Source organism: Anser brachyrhynchus, assembly GCF_964034855.1.
Source record: "Anser brachyrhynchus genome assembly, chromosome: 8".
NCBI lineage: Eukaryota > Metazoa > Chordata > Aves > Anseriformes > Anatidae > Anser > Anser brachyrhynchus.
In genome coordinates, this window is record NC_137702.1 from 19,961,659 (window position 1) to 19,983,965 (window position 22,307).

General features: G+C 46.9%; 1 protein-coding gene across 1 annotated transcript in view; it reads right to left on the reverse strand.

Moving 5' to 3' along the window:
* LAMC1 (laminin subunit gamma 1) overlaps positions 1 to 11,812 on the reverse strand; it is a 63,776-nt gene extending 51,964 nt beyond the window's left edge. Inside the window, exon 1 of the mRNA XM_080602369.1 lies at positions 11,349 to 11,812. Coding sequence (XP_080458495.1) covers positions 11,349 to 11,745 — 397 coding nt within the window. The 5' untranslated portion in view covers positions 11,746 to 11,812. The remainder of the gene's footprint in view (positions 1 to 11,348) is intronic.
* Positions 11,813 to 22,307: the final 10,495 nt, after the last annotated feature.

The window sequence follows — 22,307 nt, forward strand, 5'->3', positions numbered from 1 at the left end:
TACCACGGGGTCCGTCCCCCAGGAGCAAACTGCTCCAGCACGGCTCCCCCACGGGCGGCAGCTCCCCCAGACCCCCTGCTCCTGCATGGGCTCCTCTCCACGGGCTGCAGCTCCGGCCCGGGGCCTGCTCCTGCGGGGGCTCTCCATGGGCCGCAGCCTCCTCCAGGCCACATCCACCTGCTCCACCGGGGGCTCCTCCACGGGCTGCAGCGTGGAGATCTGCTCCGTGTGGGACCCGTGGGCTGCAGGGGGACAGCCTGCTCCACCAGGGGCCTCTCCACAGGCCGCAGGGGAACTGCTGCTGCCTGCCTGGAGCACCTCCTGCCCTCCTGCTGCACTGACCTTGGTGGCTGCAGGGTTGTTTCTCACTCCTCTCTCTCCCAACTGCTGTTGAGCAGCAGGTTTTTTCCCTTTCTTAAAACTGCTCTCACAGAGGCACAAACAACATCACTTATTGGCCCAGCTCTGGCCAGCAGCAGGCCCCTTAACTAACATGGGGCAGCTTCTAGATTCTTCTCACAGAAGCCACCCCTATGGCCCCCCACTACCAAAACCTTGCCACATAAACGCACTACACAAGGACGTATTTTTTGTTTCTCTTTTAAAAATGCACAGCGAGGCAGTCATTATTTTAGACCTGACAAGACACCCTGTGCTACAACCTGAAGCAAGAGCCACTTCTCACCCAAGGGGTGGCCAAGCATCACATACCTGATGAGCTGCCGCTGTATTTAAAACACCCTCCACGGGCACTGTGCCCACTTGCCAAGCAAAACATTTTAGCAATCAATTACCTTTTCTGCATGAGTTTCCCATGACAAAAAACTGGCTTTCAGAAGTCAGCAAGAGAAGAGCAAAAGCTGACAGACCGCAACCACGTGTTTGAAGACAAGCTTGCCTCGAAGCACCCCGGGCAGCCAGCGCAACTACCTGCACAAGGCAAAGGCTTCTGCGGATGGCACACGGCCACGGACGGACGTGCTCCGCGCTCCCTTTGTGCTTTGGACTATTACCAACAGATTTCTTGAGCAAGTCGGGACACGCACCACCCCTCAGAGGGGGGCGATGAAGAAAGTTTGCCTGTGTTGGGCTAATTACGTACAGGGAGCATAGACGTGAAAGTGAGCACGGGAGGGAGCGGAGGGTTGGTTCTTTTCACATCTGCACCCTCTGCGGGTCCGGTGGTGACACCAACTCGTTTGCTTGAGGTTTCTTCGAGCCAGGCTCTCGTGGTTTCCCCAGAGCCACGAATGGCTTCCTGCGGCCGTGCGGTGGGATGGGGCACAGGGCTGCTGGGACGGACAGCTGCGGAGGGACAAAAGCCAGGGGACTGCCAGCACTGCTGTGAATTTCAAAGAGTCGTGCTATTTAGGCAGGCACAGTTTAAACTTTCTGGTACACAGTGCTAATGACACAGATTAACAACTCTAAACTCCATTCATTTTGCTGAACAACCTCTCTTCCCACAAACCCTTTCTATACACTGTGTAAGCACTCAATACCACTCCTGCCCATGGGATCACCCTTTCAAAACACATTTAATTCCCTCCCACTGTTTTCAAGTTAACGTAGACTTTTTAGGGGTGGGGAAGAAACAGAAAAGCTGGATTTGTGTGACAGAAAGGCTGGGGAACAGCGTCCCTCCCATCTGCCAGAGCAGCATGTTAATTTTCTACCAAGCGTTCCACAACAGAACAATGCCGCAGCCCCTGAAGTTGCAGAACAGACCGTTTGGATGACACGAAAAAGGCCATTAATTCGCAGACAAATTAACGAGGAGACATACTTGGTACAAGGTTTGCAATAGGAAGAACCAAGCTTCCCTTCCTATGAAGGCTTTTGGCCTCTTCCACGCAATAGCTACTCACACTGTGTGCACAGAAATCAGAGTCACCAGCCCAGACCACACCGCTGCTGCAACAGTGCATCCAAATCCTGGGCAGTAATAAACATTAATTTGGCTAAAACATATGGAGAGACCAGACTACTCCAAGCACACCCAAAAACCACACCAGTTCCTTTCCTGGTGTGACCAAGAACTTCACCTCTGCTGGTGACTGCAGTGCTCCTCAACAGCCAGTGCCACAGCCGCATCACAGCTTCTCCAGACCGCTTTCGGACACTACTGTTGGATGCTATGAATTAGGAGCAAAATATGATTTGTCATCAAAAAGCAGGATTTTTATTGTCAGGCTTTTGCTTGTACTCACAGAGAATCAAGGCAACAAACCTGATTTGGGGAATCTTCTGAAGATCTTCCCCAACACTACCTACACAGAGAGTTGAACACATTTTCCCAGATATCTCTAAATGTATCAGTGGATACCAAATTAAATACCTTTTAATAGTCCCTTTTGGGTGACGGTTCATGAAGTTGTGCAGTCTTCACCCAAATAGAGGCTGGCGGCAGTGCCAACAGAGCACACCAACTTGGGGTATCCCGAGTTTGGGATTTCTGGCCTTTCAGCACCTCCCAAGCTGATACGGACCTATTCTTACACAGCTCCTGCACCTTACAAGGGATGGAAGTACAGGAAAGTAAGACCAGGAAGAAATCTGCAGCAGAGAAAATACCCCTTAAATTGACCAAAGCAGCTGTGTTGTAAGCAGTACTCCTGCCTGTTTGCCCTGGGTAGATGAGCGATGCAGTCTCCTCCCAGAGGCTTTCAGCCAGATGTTTGCAGTTCACACACAGTTCACAGCAGCAGGACTGGGAAGGTCTATGGTGACTCACAGTGACACATCAAACCTTCCACACAGGATGCCAATGATGGGGAATGCAGGGTCAATAAATGTTTCTTTTAAACTCATCACCTACTCAGGCAGCTTCTAGTAATTTTTTCCTCATCCAGTAGCCTCAAATCTCCAGTGTTTAGAAATTTACCCATGAAAAGAAAAATGCGTTGTTTATAACTGCCCTTTTAGGATAATAAGTGACACCAATGTAAGTATGCAAGAGAGCTGTAGTTTCAGATCTGTAGCTCTGCAAGTCATTTCATTGTTTCCTAGAGGCATTTACTACCATATGAAATATCAATCCCTCAAGAAAACCACAAGCTTCCATTCCCAACCAGAAGTCAAGGACTGGCACCGCGACAACCGACTTCAACGTTTTCAGACAGACGAATTACCAATGGATAAAAAAGCCATTCCGTGTGAGAAAGTAGCAGTGTGTACGTACAGATGTATGCAGAGTAACTCTGCTCAGGGAGCAGAAGAGCAGCGATGTGCAATGCCAGTAATTTAACCAGTTAACTCATGCCTGCAGAGCGCCAGTCGATCTGCACTGAGCATCCATCCCTTCCCAGTGCAGCGTGAAATCCCTGGAGAGGAGGAGCTGGGGGGCAGAGAGCAGGCTGGGAGGTAAAGCAGGTAGAAAGCTGCATTTCATTCAATAGGGAATGATCACGGGAGTTCGGTTTATTTAGAGTTCAAGCATTTGCATGGTGAGCAACAAATGCTTGCAAGCCCACACCTGGTCAGCTCCCACAGATGCCCAACTGTCCGAGTGCCCGGGTAATTAACCTCAGCCTCCCTGTCTTGGGGCTTGCAGTTGCTCAGGGTTTTCCAAGTCTCACAGAATCGTCCAGGTTGGAAGAGACCTCCAAGATCACCTAGTCCAACCTCTGACCTAACACTAACAAGTCCTACACTAAACCATATCACTAAGCTCTACATCTAAACATCTTTTAAAGACCTCCAGGGATGGTGACTCAACCACTTCCCTGGGCAGCCCATTCCAACGCCTAACAACCCTTTCAGTAAAGAAGTTCTTCCTAATATCCAACCTAAACCTCCCCGACACAACTTTAGCCCATTCCCCCTCGTCCTGTCACCAGGCAGTGGGAGAACAGACCAACCCCTACCTTGCTACAGCCTCCTTTAAGGTACCTGTAGAGTGCGATAAGGTCGCCCCTGAGCCTCCTCCAGGCTGAACAACCCCAGCTTCCTCAACCTCTCCTCCTAAGACTTGTTCTCCAGACCCCTCACCAGCTTCATTGCCCTTCTCTGGACTCGCTCGAGCACCTCAATGTTCTTCCTGCAGCAAGGGGCCCAGCGTCTCCTCACTCCATGCTTTTTACGTCTTCTTCATAACCCTCCACACATGCTGGGAATCAACAGTGAAAAGAGATGAGGTTTTATGACGAAATGATGACTAAAGAACGTTAGGGCATTCAACTATGGTGAACTCAGAGCATCCTAGGGGTGAGGAATCCCCACAAATTACACAGCCCATGAACATCAGCACCAGGGAAATGGGAGCAGGAGGGAAGCGAAGCCCAGGCACGTTGCAAGGAGCTGAGGAAAAGAAAAGAAAGCCAGGGGCAGATACAGGAGAGGGGCCAGAAAACACAAGAGTGAAGCCAACAGGGGGTCAAGCAAGAAGATCAGAGAAACCACATTTGGTTGAATCATCGGATCATTCACAACTTCCATTAAGCAAGTGACTCAGCACTGCAAAACTGCATGCAGTACGCTCCTCAAGCCAGGCCAGCGGGAGCCAGGAGACCCACCAAGGAACCCGGAGAAGGTCCCAAAGCACACGAGACACCAAAGCAGTGGCAGGGAGGCATCAGCACCAGAACCAGAGCAGGGAGAGCTGGACCACACCGTGCACAGCAACGGCTGCAGCCGGGAGGCAGTACCGGCTCCAGGAGATGCAGATATGCAGGACACCCACAAATAAACTACGCTCGGGAGCTCAAAGGCAGCGGTGTGGCCTCTCCAGGGCTCATCCCCCAGGACTCATCCCCCAGGACTGGCTGCACAGCCCGGCTCGCCGCAGGGGACTGTCGGGAAGAACATCCCACACGAAATCCCATAGGATGGGACATGCAGAGGACTGCAGATGAAAGGACTATAAATAACCAACATAATCGGAAACGGACCACAGAAGTCCCTGGACAAGAAAGATTTCTTTTCACTTAGTTAAGCAATCTTACTTAATGCTAAGATACCAAGAAGCATTTTTTCCAGAAGGGAATGATTTGTCATTCCGTTAATCCCAGTAAGAGATAGTACCAACACAAACGGAGCATTTAGTTTACAGCATAAGAAAGTATCATGAAGAGGGACTGCTTATCCCTCTTGAAGACAGAGGTTCAATACAACCATTTCCTTAAAGCCCCTAGAGAGACGTTATCTTTGAATTAAAAGAGTTGCTTTCCAAAACTATATACATTGAAGCAAAATGTACACGGAAAGGAAAGAAAATCCTTTTTACCAACAAATCTGCTCAGGATCCCTGGCACTTTTCCCCCCTCAGAAATAACCCAGCCCACGTGCCAGGTGCTCACCATGGCAGAACCAGGCCTTTTCTGGTGCCCAAGGAGGCTGAACTATAAAGCAGACCTTGAAAAGATAAATCACAAGATGAAAGCAATTTGCTGAGAACTGGACTGCTGCCAACTCGAGACTTTGCCGAGCTCACTCAGCCCCGGAACAGGGGAGAGAACAAACGCTGCAGACAAACCACGCGGCCACGCGCACACCGTCCGCTTAGACACAGAGGGGCCACGGAACACCAATCCCTGTTATCAAGCAGATTTTGATGTGCCGTGGAATTCAGGTGTTTTGTTTTTAAAAGATTCCCAAGATGTAGCTGGCCTTTCTGTCGAGAAGGGCCGAGCCCCCCTTCCAGCTCAGCCCGCCTAACGCTCTGCACCCAGCCCTTCCCTCAAGAGCATCCCAAGCCCCTGACGCTGAATTGGAGGATTCCTTTGCTGCCCTCCCAGAAAACGTGGCACGCAACGCAAAGCAAAGCCAGATAAACTGTTCTCCAAGCACTTCTCTCTGCAACAAAGACAAGAACATTACTGAGAGCTGATCCACAAATCCACAAACCCTGTGTCTTTGCAAGATCTCAATATACCACCTCTACAAACAGCTCATAAACCTTCCCCTTCCTCCACAAAAACAACCATGCCCCAAAACAAATGCACAGATAAACCCTAAAGCTATCTGGAATTCTGCCTCCTATACACAAGATAATACTGGCTTACCTACACACAAAAAAATCCTATAATAGTTTTTGGATACTATTTCTGAAAGAGGAAATTTTGAAATTCTCCATTAGTGAACACAGCTGTGTTGTGTCAGAACTGCAGGCATGATTACCACTGGAAACTTCTCTTTGATGACTATCACATTGGAATATCTGAAACAAGTAGAAGCATGGAAACCAGAAGAGCTTTGCCACCCAGTTTCAAAACAAAATGCTGAAGATCACTGAATAATACATAGGGGGGTTGGGGTTTTGTTTTTTAAGTCATCTCTCGAGTAGGGCTGGACCAGCAGAAGAGATTAAAGACTGAGGTTGGGTGGTTTGTGCTTAACTTAAATAAAATTTCCTTACCGTTTCTGTTCCTTTTTGCACTTGAAGAGTCTCCACCGCTGTAGGAGCTTCTGTAGAGGGAAGAGTCTGAGAACTTGCGATGGCCTCCCTCGGAAGCACGCGGTGCCTCCCGTGAAGGCTCACAGCACGGTACCAGCCCGTACCTGCGGCCTGGCAGGCTGTGGAAGGCAGCCTCACCCCCACGGCCCCGGCCCTGTTTGACAGCCGTACGCTTCTGCAGGCGGCAGCTCTCTAATCTCACAGCACAAAGGGTGTGCTGAGCGCCCGGCCAGAGCGCTCGTCGGTGCTGATGGGATGGCCAACGCCGCCCTCGCACGAGCACGTTGCTAGAAAGAAGTCGCTCTGACGGCAGCAGAACGGGGACGGGCCCCTCTCACACGCACCCGAGAGCGGTCGGTCGCATTCAGCGTGCAGACAACGCACAGCAAACACGGTCAAATAACGCATCTGCTTTCACAGGCACGCAGGGGAGACGAACAACAACGCGCCCTCTCAAACCCACGCCGCTCACAGGCTGCCACGGGCCGACAAACCGACCTCAAGTCCATCCTCAGGGAAGGCCTTTGCCTTAAGCTGCCCAAATATCGCTGCGAGTCTGGAACAGAGCTAGTAGTGCCACAGGTCCTCGACACAGGCACCCACGCTTGTCCTTCACCTACGGCCAGCGAAGCTTCCCTGGGCACACCGTGCCCGGGCCAAAACCAGACTTGTGCTGCGGGACAGCCGAGGCCGCCCAGCTCCTGCAGCTTACGGGCCGGTTACAGAGCTCGTGTTATTTTCTGAACCAACTTTAAAACGCATTGTGGTAGCCACTAATAAGCAAGACTCGATGAAGAAGAGACACGTAAGCGTAGGCTGAACTGATTTTATCCCACATCCCAGCTAAGGCACAGGTAGACAGCAGCCAGCCCGCACAGGAGCTACCACAGCACTACCAGCAGCAGCAGTCGATGCACCGGGACCCCAAGGACACAAACGGTACCAGCACCACCCTTGCAAGTGCTGCACGATGAAGGACGTCAATGCTACGCTCTTTATGCTGCAGTTTTAAGTATTACGGTAAACTAGAGGTTGCAGATCAGTGTCATTCTTCATTTCCATGAGAAGCAGCGGCCCGAGATTTTCGCTTGCAGCCCTGCCAAGGCCAAGCCAGCTCCCTGGAGCTTTGGGCTGCAAATCAAATGCTACTGAGCAAACCAGAAATTTTTCAGTAAGCTCAGCAAACAATAGTTTCCAAGATTTAAAACTACAAAAACATCTATGTGTCTGTGTCAAAACTGGTGATTAATCCTTCCAGCAATTCAGGGCCAGCACCACAAATAGCAGCTATTTCTGCTGCAAAAACACCACCCAATCGCAACTCGCTCCATCCCCTAAAATAAGCGCTCTGCCATGTATAGTATTCCCAAATGCCTCAGTGCCATCAGCATCCCAAGAAGGACGCAGGACAGAGGAATTGGAGAAAACTTTGGAATTTAAAGAGTATGTGAGAAGCGATAAAGAGCTTTAAAGCTACTTTATATAACCGCACCGAACAACTGCTGGCCATTAAAAAAACTGATCTCTTAACTACTCATGTTGAAACCTGCAAAATGTAAATCAAGCCTTTGTGAGGCCAACTAAAATAGAGTCCCCTCAGGGCCCTGCAAATACCACAGAGAAGGCACTGGAGCACTGGGCAAGCCATTCCCAGCCCGGGTCCAACAACGTCTCCCGAGGATTTCCCAACAAATTGCACTGCTAGGGTGCTGTGCTCGGCGCAGAGGACTCTTCCAAATTAAATGGCTTGCACGATAAGAAGCCTTTACTGACGGAAGATTACAGATGCAGGATAAAGCCGTTACAGAAGGAAATGCAGGTCAGGAACTGAGCTCCTTAGCCTGTCCCCCTCCATGCTCAGCTGTTTGGGAATAACCAACACTGCGCTGGGTGAGCCGGCTTGCCGAGTAGGCTCTCACCAGGGCAGTGAGAGCATCCCCTAAAAGCCCTGGTTTGAAAGGCAAAACTAGTAACTGAGGAGGAGCTCAGGTTGGAGTCGCAGTGTACTTGTGCACTCACAACCCCATGGTGTCAACATAAGTGCTAGGAACACTCTGCCAATGAATCAATCACCATTTCTCAGGGTTTAGTTTTAACTACTTATGCAAACCTTTACGCGCCAACAACCCACTTGCTCGATTTAGTTCCATGGCTGTTTCCTAGGAAGGCAGCACCCGGACACCCTGAAAGGTTTTAACAGGACAACCTGCGGCAACTGCTTGCTTCCCAGCTGCATAAACCAAATACTTGAGTTAGGGCATGTTTTGTAGCCCTTCCTTTAAAAAAAAAAAAGCTGCCTTTCTGTGCTTAAAAAAAAAAAAATCTATTCTGCTACAAACAACTGGCGAATCAAACTGAAGCTGAACATAAAAACTGGCATCTTGCCTGGGTTTCCTCGCAAATGCCTTCAAATGGCAGTCATGCCCCAAAGTACGCTTCGCAGGCAGAGTATATATAACCAAGCATCGTTACTCTCCTCACAGCCAAATAAAGGACTGAGCGGTTAGAAAAGGGGGAGGTGAAGGAGCCTCACAGCCCGTTTCTCCTAACAGCCAGGGGCTTTAACGAGTTTTTCTTTATCTTACATTGACAAGATGCCCACCCTCGTGGTGAGGGGTGCTTACAGGCCAGCCTGCAGCACGGATTTCAGAAGAATCCATGAGCAGCAGGACTCAGCTCTAACCGCGACCCAGCCCCACAAACACAGCTGACGTGTTTGTTACAACAGATGGCACCGAGGAAGAGAGGACAGAAGCAGGGCTGCTCTCAGCAGAGCCGCCGGTGTGCCGAGGATGGACGCTGCCTCTTCGTCTGAGGAACAAAATGCTGGGATCCCAACAGCTGGAACCAAGCCTTTGCCAGCACCGGGAATACTCCATGCTTTTTCTTGTCCTCTTCTTCCAGCGTTTAAAGCTTTACCCCAAGGCTTTGTTTTGCTGTATAAGGGGTCTAACTAGCAAAGCTGTGCTAAAACATGCACACAAAGTGCTGGGCAGATGCCAGGACTGTCCCAGTGCTGCAAGCAGAAGTGAACGGCACAGGCTGTAAAAACGATGGGACTCTCTGACTTCAGAAACAAGCAAAGACAACTAACTGCATATCGCAGCATCTCAGCTTCCACGTTCAGCTTAAAAGCAGTCATCACTTCCCCAAAGTCCCTTATTCTTGGAAGGCATGGGAACAAGGGGGGAGGGTGGCACTGGAAAAAAGAAAGATTACTTTGGGCAAGTCTCAAATAGAAAGAACTCAGCCTTAGGAGCTGGCAGCTGGGGGAAGCAAGGGGATGTTTTTAAGAAAAGCAGAAGGGAAGGACATGGCGGTGTGCTCCCGCTCTCACCCATCAGCTCGCTCACACGCGAACCAGAGCCACGCTCACTTCTCCAGAGCTCTCGGGGGAAGGCTCTTACTTGGAGGGCCTTGGTGCTCTCTCATACAAAGGGAAGAAGCGTTTATGACTGCTGATAGCCATTTCTAGAAGGGGTGGTAATTTCCCCTCTCTTCTGTGAGCATCGTAACTTTTGGGCTGAGACCTCCTGTCCACACACACCTGCAACGTAATAATGCTGATCTACACTGTATTTTCTGCACCAAGCTGTTTGCTAGCATCCAATTCCCAAGCTAAGGTTTTTAAACTTGAAGTGTAAATTCTTAGAATTTCCAAAGAAGTTACAAACCCCAACAGCCCACTTTCACATGTTGACAACAGACGTGCGTTTCTTATTTGCCTTCTGCCGTGGCCCTCGGAAACATTACCCTGCTCTATACAGGCCGAACATCATTGTACATTAATCAAGACATCCCAAGGCGCCAAAAACTCAGCGCAGGTCAGCATTCGCAAGCTGGAGGCGCAGAGGGGATGCTGCCAGCCCTGACGGGGCGCACAGCAGTGCTGAGCAGCCAGGACAGCAATGCTTTCAGGAGTAAAAGCGGCTGCAGAATCAAGCGGGTCCTTGGAGCTTGTGCAGAACCAGATGTGTAAGAGGGCTTCGTGCCCCCAAACGCCTCACAAAACCATACAACACCACTTGCATAAGTAGCTTAACACTTTGCTATTGAGTCTTCTTAAAATTAACTCCTGCCGCCATCATGCCCAGATCAAGCATCTCACAGTTGGACAGGCAGCTTCCTCTCAAAACAAACCCGAAATCCAGGTGATTGACAGAGACCACACTGCAGTGCCACAATATTAACTTGCCAGCGATGTTTTAAAGGTGGTGTTTTCATGACAGACATGAGCACACTTCTTCAAAGCCCAGGACACAGCGCATTGTTTGTTCCAGTATGTTAGAAAAGCGGATTGTTTTTCAAAGTATATGTATATATATATACACACACACAGCTGCACAGGATCAAATACAGCAGTAATGCAGATAAGCCCATAAACTAAGGTTTACCTTGATAATAAGGGGTTATGATGATGTTCAATTAATAAATGAAATCAAATCTTAGCTTACTGCTTTCTCCAATGAGGAGAATAACGATTCCCGATGTACAAAAAAATAAGAAATAACGCAGAAGAGGAGGTGTTCCTGCCTGCCCTAACCCAGGCATCGACGGTGTGTTCATCCCAGAGCCCCCAGCGCGAGGCCCCGCTGCAGCACAGGGGCTCTGCAGGTGGCTGCAGCCAGCAGCGCCGCTGCCGCGAGCGCCCACGGATCGCCCCCGTCGCACCCCGCGCGGGAGCGTGCCAGCCGGCCACCCAAGGGTCCCGCAACCCAGCGCCCGCCTCCCCGGCCCCAAACACAGCTTCGTGCAGGGGGAGCCGAGGCGCATCGCGATGCTCGGGCTCTGCGCTTCGACACGGGCTCTGCGGCGACGGCTGCACGCGGAACCCCCGGGTCTGTACGGTCACCCTGGGCTAATTACCCCGGGGCGATTACCCCCGAGGGGCTAATTGCCCCCGAGGGCTGCGCGGGGGGGGGGGGGGGGCCGCCCGGCTCCGCCGCGGCCTTACCCAGGTGCAGGGTGAGGTTGACGGCGGCGGGGTGCTGCACGCCGGCCAGCATGCTCTGGCTCTGCCACCAGGTGGTGTCGGCCTGGCTGTTGTAGTCGGTGAGGAAGGCGGCGCCGTGCCGCAGGTGGGGCTGGGCGGCGTCGCAGAGGTGGCACGACTGGGTGACGCCGGTGACGCCGGTCTGCACGCAGTACTCCTCGGCCGGCGACCCGCACGTGTTGGTGGCCACCACCGTGGCGTTGAAGGCGGCGTTGACGAACTCGGGCATGCAGCGCTGCGGCCGCCCGCTCCGCTCCTCCGCGCACTCGTCCATGGCGGCGCCGCAGCCGCGGGGCAGCGCCAGAGCCGCCAGCGCCGCCAGCACCAGCGGCAGCGCCCGGCGCCCGCCGCCGCGCATGGCGGCGGGGCTGGGGCGGAGGGGGCCGGGGGGCGGCGGGGGCTCGCTGGGGCCGCCGCGCAGCTCCGAGCCGCCGACTCGCGCCCTGCTCCCGCTGCGGGCTGGGCCGGGCCGCGCCGCGCCGCCGGGCGGAGCCGGGCGCGCTGCCGAGGGGCGGGCGGGCGGCGCGGGGCAGGCCGGGAGCTGCCCCCGGCCGCCATGGCCCGGCCCGGCCCCGCCGCTGGAATGCGGGGGGGGGGAGGGCGGGGGCGGCCGCTGAGGGGAGGCGGAGGGCGGGGAGCCGGGGCTCGGCGCCCTGCCGGTGCCGCTGGGCGAGGGGCTCCGAGCAGCCCGGCCGTCGCCAGGCTGGGGGTCCCGAGCGGGAGGAGAGGTCCTGCTGACGGGGGGACGGGGTCGGTTAGGCTGGGAAGCACCTGAGAGAGCACCAAGTCCAAGCGGGCGCTTGGTTCTTTCCATCGAAACCCAATTCGTCCTCTTGGCCGCGATTTCTCCTCTGAGACGCGCGTTTATAATACCCCAGCGCAGCGATGCAGCCACGTTTTGTTCACCAAGCTTGCGCTGATCTCACCAAAATCAGAATTGCATCTCTGTGAGCCTGGGCTGTGCTCGCTCTTCAGCGCCTTGCCTGCTGAAACAGTCCGTCAAAGCTTTGAGTCTATCAAAGCATCCCAGTGCATTCCCCAAAAATACATTTCTTTTGCAACACACAAAAATAAATAAAATACTCTTCCCACTTAGCTGTTTGAGCTCACATAAATGAAGCAGATTTTAAGTGAAGTTACCAATTACCGACTTCATGTATGAAACTGCACAATTCCTTTTCCATGGAAAAGGCTCCACGTTTTCAGGGCTTACAACCAAAATCTGTTCCATTTAGGCATTGGGAAACCCTTCACTGCTGCCAGTTTACTGACCCAGACTCGAATCTGAAAGGGAAGTTGTCACAAGTAGTAATTGTGGAGTCGGTATTTAGCTGGTGCTGATCGAGCAGGACAGCCCAGGTAACTTCTCTAACTTTCCAATGCTTACAGAGTGAATAACAGCAACAATACCTTGGTCAATAAATCCTTATGACTGGAAAATCCCACGAAGTAGAGTGAGTCATCCTGTGTGGGAGGAGTTGCCTGGAAGGAAGGAAGGACTGTTAAATAGATAGGACTTCAGTCTGGGCACAACAACAAAACTTAGGGGTAACCATCAAAAAAGAACAAATAATATTTGTGCATAATGTTGGTAACTGTGCTGGGCTTACACAGCATGGGGATAAATGAAAGAACGGTGAAAAAATGACATGGCTGCTTCTTTGGAAGCAGGTTCAAGTATTCAAGCACTTATTGCCCCAAATTGCACTCACTGCAATGATATCAAGGCTCAGAAAAACATGCTCTATATTTAGCCAAGAGGTGGTCAGGAAAAAATATATAAAGACAACTGTAAAAATTGGCACTTTGTTACTTTAATTCTTCTTTGAGGTACTCAGATCACATTAAATGAATGAGAGCAAGAGGGGAGAGAGTAAGAACAAAGAGAAGAAATGTGAAAAAGCAAAAGCAGCATAAGAACCTGAGAGGAAACGGCCTTTTGTATAATAGCACCACTTGCAGGAAATAGAAGAAGAAAATGGCTATTTTCTTTCCATTTGATCAACAACAACAACAAAATTGCAACAAGGTGTTGTACACCCACAAGCAGTTTGAAATAAATTAGAAGCACAGTTAATCTCTATCCTTCCATAGCAGCTCAAGCAAAACACTTAACATACCTATATGAAGAGCCTTTTTACTTTTCTGCAAGGAACAGATGAGGCATGCTTGTCTTGCAGAATTAAATTAAGTAGATACATTTGACCCATTTGGGGTTATAAAGTCCAGAATGTTTCTAGTAAGCATCACAGGACAACACGCATTTTAAGTTTTGGTCTTCCCATACTCATTTATCATCATTACTTGTTCATGCAAAAAAAAATGCATACACTATGGAAAACAAGTTTTAGACTGTCAAAGCTGAGCCTGGTTGCTCCATGGGTCTCAATTATTAAAACAGGCTGTTAAAAGTTATCCCCACAAAGAAAAACAACGAGCACGCACTACTACATTTAGGATCCCCAGATGAAAACTGCTCAACACCTAAACATTTCACTGCATACTTTTATGTCAGTTTACACTAAAAAACAAATGACAGAAAAGCCCTGTGCTTGCCACCAGTCTTACAGAGTTATCAGCACTGGAGAAAGCACCCAAGCAACCTTATGTTACTTTTCACAATCTGCCTGTTTTGGGAGATGTAGGAAGAACTTTCCAGCAGCTGCATTTGAACAATTTGCCTCTCAGGCTGGCACAGCCCGCAGAGGAAGTGTGTGCAGTGGTGGGAGATGAAGCACACTTGGCTCTGCCCTGCCGTGACCCCCATAACGCAGAGGCTTCCCACAGGCCCATCTACTTTTCTCAGTGGACACAATCCAAACAACAGTAATTACAGCAGACATCCACTCCCCGTCCACCAAATAAACAAAAACACTTAAAAGAAAGCAAGTCAGCAGATTTGCCACAGGGTCAGTACAAAAAAAAAAAATCAGAAACGCTGGGTGACAAAATTCAGGTGGCTTTACAGGTATATGTGAAAAGAAACCACACTGTAGTCTCCTGTAAGGTATCAGCAAACACAGAGAAAAACTGCTCTAAGCACTTTATTAAGATAAAAGCAAAGTTTTAGGCACCCTTGATTTTCTGTATAAGTTGAAATCTTTATTTTAAAAAGTTGGCTTAAATATTTTGACTGACAATTCCAGCTGGGATAATCTGTAAAATTACACTGAAGCATACAAAATACTGCAGATTTTAATCAACTGATCCATCACATCTTTCTAGTGTCCGAAGTGAAACAATCAAAGTACAAGGTGTGATTTCAATTCCATTCCTGCCAGCTCAGTGCTGCTTCAGTCTTGGCATCAACTGCAATGACGAAAAAGCTTGATTTCTTCAGGCAACAACCTACAGGCACAGCTGAAACTGAAGAGAAAAGTTGTGCCAGAGTTAATGTACCTCACAGCTTATTCCAGCAAGAAGTGCAGGAACTGCAGATGGGGAACTGCTTTAAGAATCTAATGATCTCTTTCCGCATGTAATGCAACAAATGCAACTTGGAACTAATGCTAAAAATGCACAAGAAATGCAATTCTGTATTAAGATATGGTTTAAGGCCATCCTGCTTAGAGAAGTCCTGCAATCAACAACAGGTCTGCAGAGAATGTGAATTCTTCTGGTAAATATCTGAGGTTTCAGTATAATCTTTGTCCACTATCAACAGCAGTAAAAGTAAAGAATAAACCAGATAACTGTGCTAGTTACTAAATAGTTATATATATCATGGTTTTATGGAAGCAGAGATTTACGGCATTTATAAATAAAACTGGAATAGAAACTGATAGCTGTGAAAGCAGAAGGTGTTTCATAAAGTGTTTTATTTAAGTCTGACTTTCTAGTCACTCTTTTGCAGATTATCCTAAATAAGCCCATTCAGCAACTATTGGTAGGTGAATAAAAAAATCTCTAAATTTGTTAAAATCTCTAAATGTGTTAATGAAAAGTAATCTGCTTCTTACAAGTTTCTGCAAACCCAGGAGAAATGGAGACAGAAGCATATCTACTCTGGACTGGGTCTGGGATGTATCCTAACCTTCTCTTCTAAGACTGTAATGTGGCAAAGAAATAAACTAAAATGAAAATTAAAGATGAAAGGACTGTGCAGTTTTTCATCTTCATATTGTGGATTCAAACACATCCCATCCTTTAACCAAAAAACATTTTTGCTTAATAGCTGTTTGGTGGTGTATATGAAATTAATTAGTAATCTCTGTTTTCTAGCAGGTGAGAGTTTTATCTTTTATCCTTATCCTCTCTTTTCTTTCCCTTCTCCAAGACCTCCACTTGCCTGACCAGTGCCACAATGAACTCCTGCCTTTGTAAAGCGCACTGACGATTGGGAAACGGGCACACATGGACGGGTGAGTTCAGCCTTGAAACATCCAGTGAACTTCTTAGAGATGAGATGTTCCTCAACACTCCTCTTCTCCCCTTGTAGCTCTCCCAATCTCAATCAATACACATGCAGTGCACTGCAAGGATGGAAGTGCGTGAAAGGAACTGGTTAAACTTATCTCTGTATGCTATTACATCTCTAAAATATAGCCAGCAAATTCACCAAGAACAGTCTCAAGCTCAGTGTCACCGTTGTCCATTGATGTATGCTCTGCCACCAAGAAGTTACAGCAATGCTTAGCTTTCCAACATGCTGTAAAGAGCAGGAATCGTTTACCCAGACCCATTTGGATAATGTCTGAGTCCTGTTCTTCACTGACACGCCCAGCAATGCAAATCCTTCACGTGCATGAGCTGGAGCTGTTTACACTAACTGTAAAGCATTCCCAGTAGAATTATCTTCCAAGGCTGATAAAATGCTATCCCAGAAAGTAGCGCAAGTTCTGGGGGTGGTCATGAGTATCTCACCATAAAGGATGTTGACCTATGTGACCATAGTCAAATTGTTTAACAAATATCCTTCCTGAGCTTCCAGCAAAATTCCCAAGATCTTTTGCAATACACAGCTGAATAACTCCTTTTGCCCAATGTCTCTAGGCTGACATTTTCTTCCCAGTTAATTCTTAAGTATTGTTTACGGTCACAAACTGTTTTTTTCATAGCACGGTCTGCCAGTTGTCTTCTCATGACCATTGTTTTATTAATAATAAAACTGGTTGCTGTTTCATCACTTGTAAAACCCTTCTTTTCCTCATAGAAATGGCTGTTGAGAGCAACCCTAATTCAAGTGTACCCCTCATTTTAAGAACTCTCATTTACAAGTTTAATGCTCTTTTAAGCATAGTTCTTATGATTTCCAAAAATAAAAAATTAAAAATAGCACAGCCTCTAAGAAAGTTAGGTGCAGAAAAGAATTGCTAAGAAATCAAAAAGGATACTCGCTGATTAGCCCAGAAGCCAGACCAAGCAATGGAGATGGTCCTGTAAAGAACTGTGGACAAAAGTTGCAACAGGCTCTGATTCATTTGGACTGCTTCTAGAAGGAAGGCTCATCACTGGAAATCCAGGATTCCCAAACCTCCAACGTCAGATCAACCATCTAACGGAGGGGGCAGTCAGTTGAGAAGTCTTCATCTTTCAGATGACTGATTTTAGATGAGCAGAGCTCATGTTTCTCCTGCTAAATAAATAGTTTGTCTTGCCAAGCAAGCTGCAGTTTGATTTGTTGTTATTCCTGAAGAGTTAAAACCTGGGTGCCCTGCTGGACAATGGTAACAACAGCATGTAATTTGGGGATCTGTAGATTCACTGGTCACCCCAATTGCTTGTTCCTCCTCTTAAAGCTCCTCGGCAACCTGTCTCTGCTCCCGTGTGGAAGTGAACTGAAGCAGAGTTGTTTGTCCTTTACATGACTATGAGCGCACAGTGAGCGGTGAGGACCTGCAAGGAGTTTGACCCTACAGAGCTGTCTTTGGGATACGTACCCATGCCTGTTCCTGGCCGTGTATCTGGCGTGCCCCATCTCTAGTCTTGGTTCTCCCCAGCTCACTACGTTCTCCCCTGCACTGCCTGCATGCCTGTTGGCAGTCAGACAGTGACCAGCTGAGAGGACAGAAGACACGTTCTCTGCATTGAAAAAAAATACTACTGCAAAAGACTAAATACTCAAAAGAAGCAATTCAGGGAAAATCTGTTCAGCCCCTGTAGCCAAGGACCAAAAAATGAAAATACAATACTCAGAATGAACACAGTCTTCTGAATATACAGCTGTTAAGCCCTATAAATTCACTGCAAAGCTACAGAGCATACATGAACTACAGTTTTCAGAAGTTTGTGACACAGACATCTTTAAGTAGACATTTGCAAGAACACTCAAAGTTTATTTTTGAGATCAAGATCATTCTCCTATCAAACACCAATCCCTTGATCTAGAATTCAGAAAGAGCAGTGTCACAGTGCAGCGCACACAGTGGCTTTGACATAAGTTGCACGCTGCAGTACGCACCGACATTTCTGTCTGATCCAAATCACTCTGCATACTACACACAGTTTCGGTGAAATAAATAGTAAGTTTGGCAAAATTACAAATAGCTGAAAGGTCAAGGTCAAAAACGCTACAGGTCTGACAATGCTCCCAGTTTTGTTTACAGTAAAATAAGGAAGGCTAATTTTGTTTTAGCAGAAAAGAGGGCATAGGCTAGAGGTTTGACCTTCCTACCAGCATCGCGATTGTACTGTTGACTTTTTTCATGTTCCTTGTCAGATCACTTAAACACTGTATCCTCATTCCTTCCTGACTATAACAGCATCTGACACCTATCCATTAACACAATGCTACACCCACTGTGCGCTCTTGGGCAACGTGCCATCCTCTCTGGTCTGTCACATCTTTTTAAACTGAACTCTGCACAGTAAGTCACCAGAAAGGACCACCTTGGTGGGATAACACAGTACCATTACTGCCTTAATATTACTTTACATCTCCTGTCTTTTCTTCCTCTGACTCTAGCCTGCCAGGATTTATGGCTCTTCTGTATTGTGTACCATTGCTAAGCCTTCTAAGTAAGTTAACAGCAGTCAGATATAGGTCTAGTGAGCTTCTGAACAGCACCCACAACTCCTGCTGCAAAAAGCTGGGAGAAGTGCCAACACTCTAATATCCTACCCTTCCTTCCCTTGTCTTTGAGCCAACAAAAAGCTTGTCCAAAGACCCATCAGGCTGGGTCTTGTGGGAAAGAGGATACCGTCTGTGGAGGCTAGAGGCTGTAGCTAGGGCTGTGGCTACCCTCTCAGTCATCGGCTAAAGAGGGAAGGAAGTCACGTCCCTTGGGATTAAGTCTTCCAGTCTTCCAGTCTCACAATCCTAAGAGGAACTGTGAAAAATGTAAACGTGCAAGACCCGTTCTCTGGTAGTTGTTGTCCATAGCTATCACAGGACTGGAAGACATGCTAATTTTGCAGGCACTAGGAATTAATTCTGATCCATAAAGCAAAGTGCTGGAACCTCATTAGATGACATCTTGAGTCCTGTTCTTCACTGGCACAGCTATGCAAATCCTTCACAGGCAAAACACATGTTGGAGCAAATTCCTTTTTCCTTTTTCTTTTTGTGTCCATAATTTTTTGAATAATAAGAGAATTTAGCCTCCTACTTTTAGGCATTCAAATAGCTATGTAAACTCACACTACTAATTATGGATTATTAAGCAAAGTGAAAAATTAGGGGCTGTCAGGGAAGGAAATGACATTTTTAAACTTGTAAGAGGTCATCATAAACAATAGGAAAATGTCTAAAATGCCTTATAAACATTGTTTACTGATAAATGTCTCCTGTTTTGGCTTTTGATGTACCAGAAGCAAAGTATCTAAGGAAAAGATTTGAAAATGTATTAAAATAACTTTTCATAGTTATAAGAGGTATTTTGCTTGCTGTGAACGTTAACATACTGCCCACATTTTCATCTCTCCTACTCAGTGCAGCATGGAAACATAAGAAAGACAAAGCCAGGTGTTCAGAAAAATGCCGTGATTGCAAAGGGATGGGTAATTCTAAAACATGTGTCCTGCTCTTTTACTTGTCCAATCTTTAAATAGGAAATCTGTACTCTCTTCAACTAGTACTAATTTCTTTCGTTTTGGAGCTCAATAAAATCATTACATCAGATAACTTAATTCAATTAAAAGCCCATAACTGAGTAGATGAACTGCAGTATTTATCTAATAATTAATTTTAGGTATGTTAATTTACTCTCAGTTATTACCCTCACCTATTATCATGTCATTTTAAAATCATATGAAAAAGTTAAAATCAACATTTATTGCATTGATTTATTAAAAAATGAACTGCAATCATCTGTCATAGGGTCAACTTACAGTAAGCACCAGGAGAGTGTACAGAGGATAGGCTACAGCTTTATACGGTGATCATGTCAATCTCTCCCACTCCTGTTTTCTGGCAAAGATTCATCTCAGATGCCTGTTGGTTGAAGACAGTTGTATGTCAATTAGCATTGAAATGACATAGATATAGATAGATACCAGAACATGCTTCTTAAAAGTTATTTCCTACATGATTTTAAATCACAGGATACTCTTTAACATAGCACCTCATTGTCACTTCTCATTGTTTTTTTAACCTAGAATGTGCTTTTCTTTGGTCCAGTTTTGGCTTGTGTCATTCTCAAAATACATTTCACACTTCCTTTCAACCACTGGCTTGTGGCAACCAAGTTTTTGCCACCCGAACTGTTTAACTTCAAAGGTTAAGAAAACAAAAAGCCTCCAGAACATAAACATCTTTATGTAGTAACACATACCTAGCATACCATTTTCATCAACACTTCAGTGCAGCTCCAAAAGTTCTATAATAGTATCGGAAATGCTATATGTGTTTGTTCACTTCCACATTTTTGCATATTTAAAACTATTAAGTGTTACTACATATGCATATTAGTAGGGAAGTGTGCCTTACTGAATGCTATTGATTTATCAGTCATCACCAGATAGCACTTTCTGAATTTTATACACTCATTTAAGGGCTCTACAAACCCAGACAAAATAGACACATTCGGCTTCCCTTTCATTTTACCAAATCACCTATCTTTCTTCTTAAAATGATATTGGTTGCAAAACAGGTGAGTTGGATTTAATAATTTTAGCCAGATAGGAATCCCTCCAGGGTACTCCCTTCCAGTTCATTTAAGCAAACATAAAGCTACTTTCCCACACTGTAGCCAAAAGCATGGTAAGCTTCCAGATAATCACTAAGAGTTCCTTTTAACTTGTCCCAGTTTGGGAAAATATTTAAAGTTGTTTCCCTTCTTTCTTTCTGTTTTTTTTTTCCCACCTTTTCTTTATGTTTTCCAGCCATTTCTTGCCCTGCCTGGATATGAGATTGTCCCAAAGTCCCAAAGCAGCCAAGCTGCAGAAGGATTCCCAGGTTTCCACCTTTAGAAGGAATCCGGCTTGAAAGCTTTTACTAGTATTTATCTCCAATACAGGAGTCCACATTTTTAACTAATTCTGTCTTTCTGAACAAGAGGCAGTAAAAACTATTCAGTCACTGGAAGCCACATGGCCAAATCTCAGTTTAGCAACATCTGGATTTCTAAACAGAGAAAAAAGAATGAATAACAGTGCACAAATAGATGGCAGATAACTTTATTAGTCCCCTGAAGTGTACAACAGACAGTTAGCATTTTTCTCATACTGATCCCAAGTACTCACTGTCAAATTTCCTTCCAAGTCACAGTTGGGACAGCAGATGTTCTCCCAGTGTGTTATTCTCCTCACATCATGCAGTCAGGATTGCCAATTTTTTCAGGTTCCAGAGTACAAACAGGACTTAGCTCAATGAAGCAATTGTTCATCCCACTACAAATTATGTACGATAATTCTGCAAGCTTCTGTTGAATTCCTCCTTCAGGGAAGCTAGAATATGAAGGGGTGATGAGAAGACCTGGTGGGACCAGGTGAGGTGGTAAGGGGTAGCTTGTGGTTGCTCTCAGTAAGAACGCTTCTTGCTGTCTTGCGCATCTGGAAGAGCACTGGACAAAGCACGTCACGCTCATTGTTAAGTCACTAATGCACCATTATCTTTTTTTTGTATATATTTTGGGAATTTAAGGAATCATCAATGCTAGTTCTCTATAAAATGATTTGTGTGATCAACAGCAACATACAAATTCAATGTTCTTTGGTAGATAAGACATATACAGATTTATTCAGAGACATGTTATAGAACCATTTTGCCAGGGTTGTAATAAAAAGAAAAAATGATGAAATGTACTGAAAACAACTCTCACTCAGCTGAATATCTTGAGTAATCAAAAGTTAGTAGGGGGTGTAGGATACAGCAACTTTGAAAAAGGAGATGAGCTGCCAGATGGGCTATTTCAAAGAGAGAGTGCTTACCAGCATCATGCTGCTTTTTGCTTCAGAAAGATTCCCAGTCTTCACAAGAAGGACAGAGAGCCAGTAGTTTATTTTGTTGTCCCAACCTGAACTGTCACTCACTTTCAAATTGTGGCATTGCATAGGGCCACAATGACTCTTCCGACTACGTTACTGTTTCTGTAGCTGGGCAGCATTTTTCACATTTCCTGAATTCTTCACATTTCCTGAAACTTGAGGAGTTTGAAATCTGCAGTAAATGGCTGGTTTGAAGAATGATTACCAGGAATGGCAGAAAACAAGTGGGCTTGTTAGGTATGTGCAGTCCCGGAGCAGACAAGAGGCAGACCAGTCCTGAAACAGTGAGATATCAGCGGGTTAGTGCAACAGCAGAGCAGCATCAGATAGTGTATGAGCTGGGAGGCAGCTGGCACACTAACCAGGCACTCTGAGACACAGACACACCGATACAAGCGTTATGAAATACAGCCTAGGTGTGAATCCAGCAAAGTGAACACTGCAACACTTTTCATGTGACAATACATCATTTAGATGCAGATTGCCTTGTTTGTTTTTTTACTTTGTCTATTAACTACTCTCATGTTTCTTTAGCCTATTCTCTCCTCTTTTTCG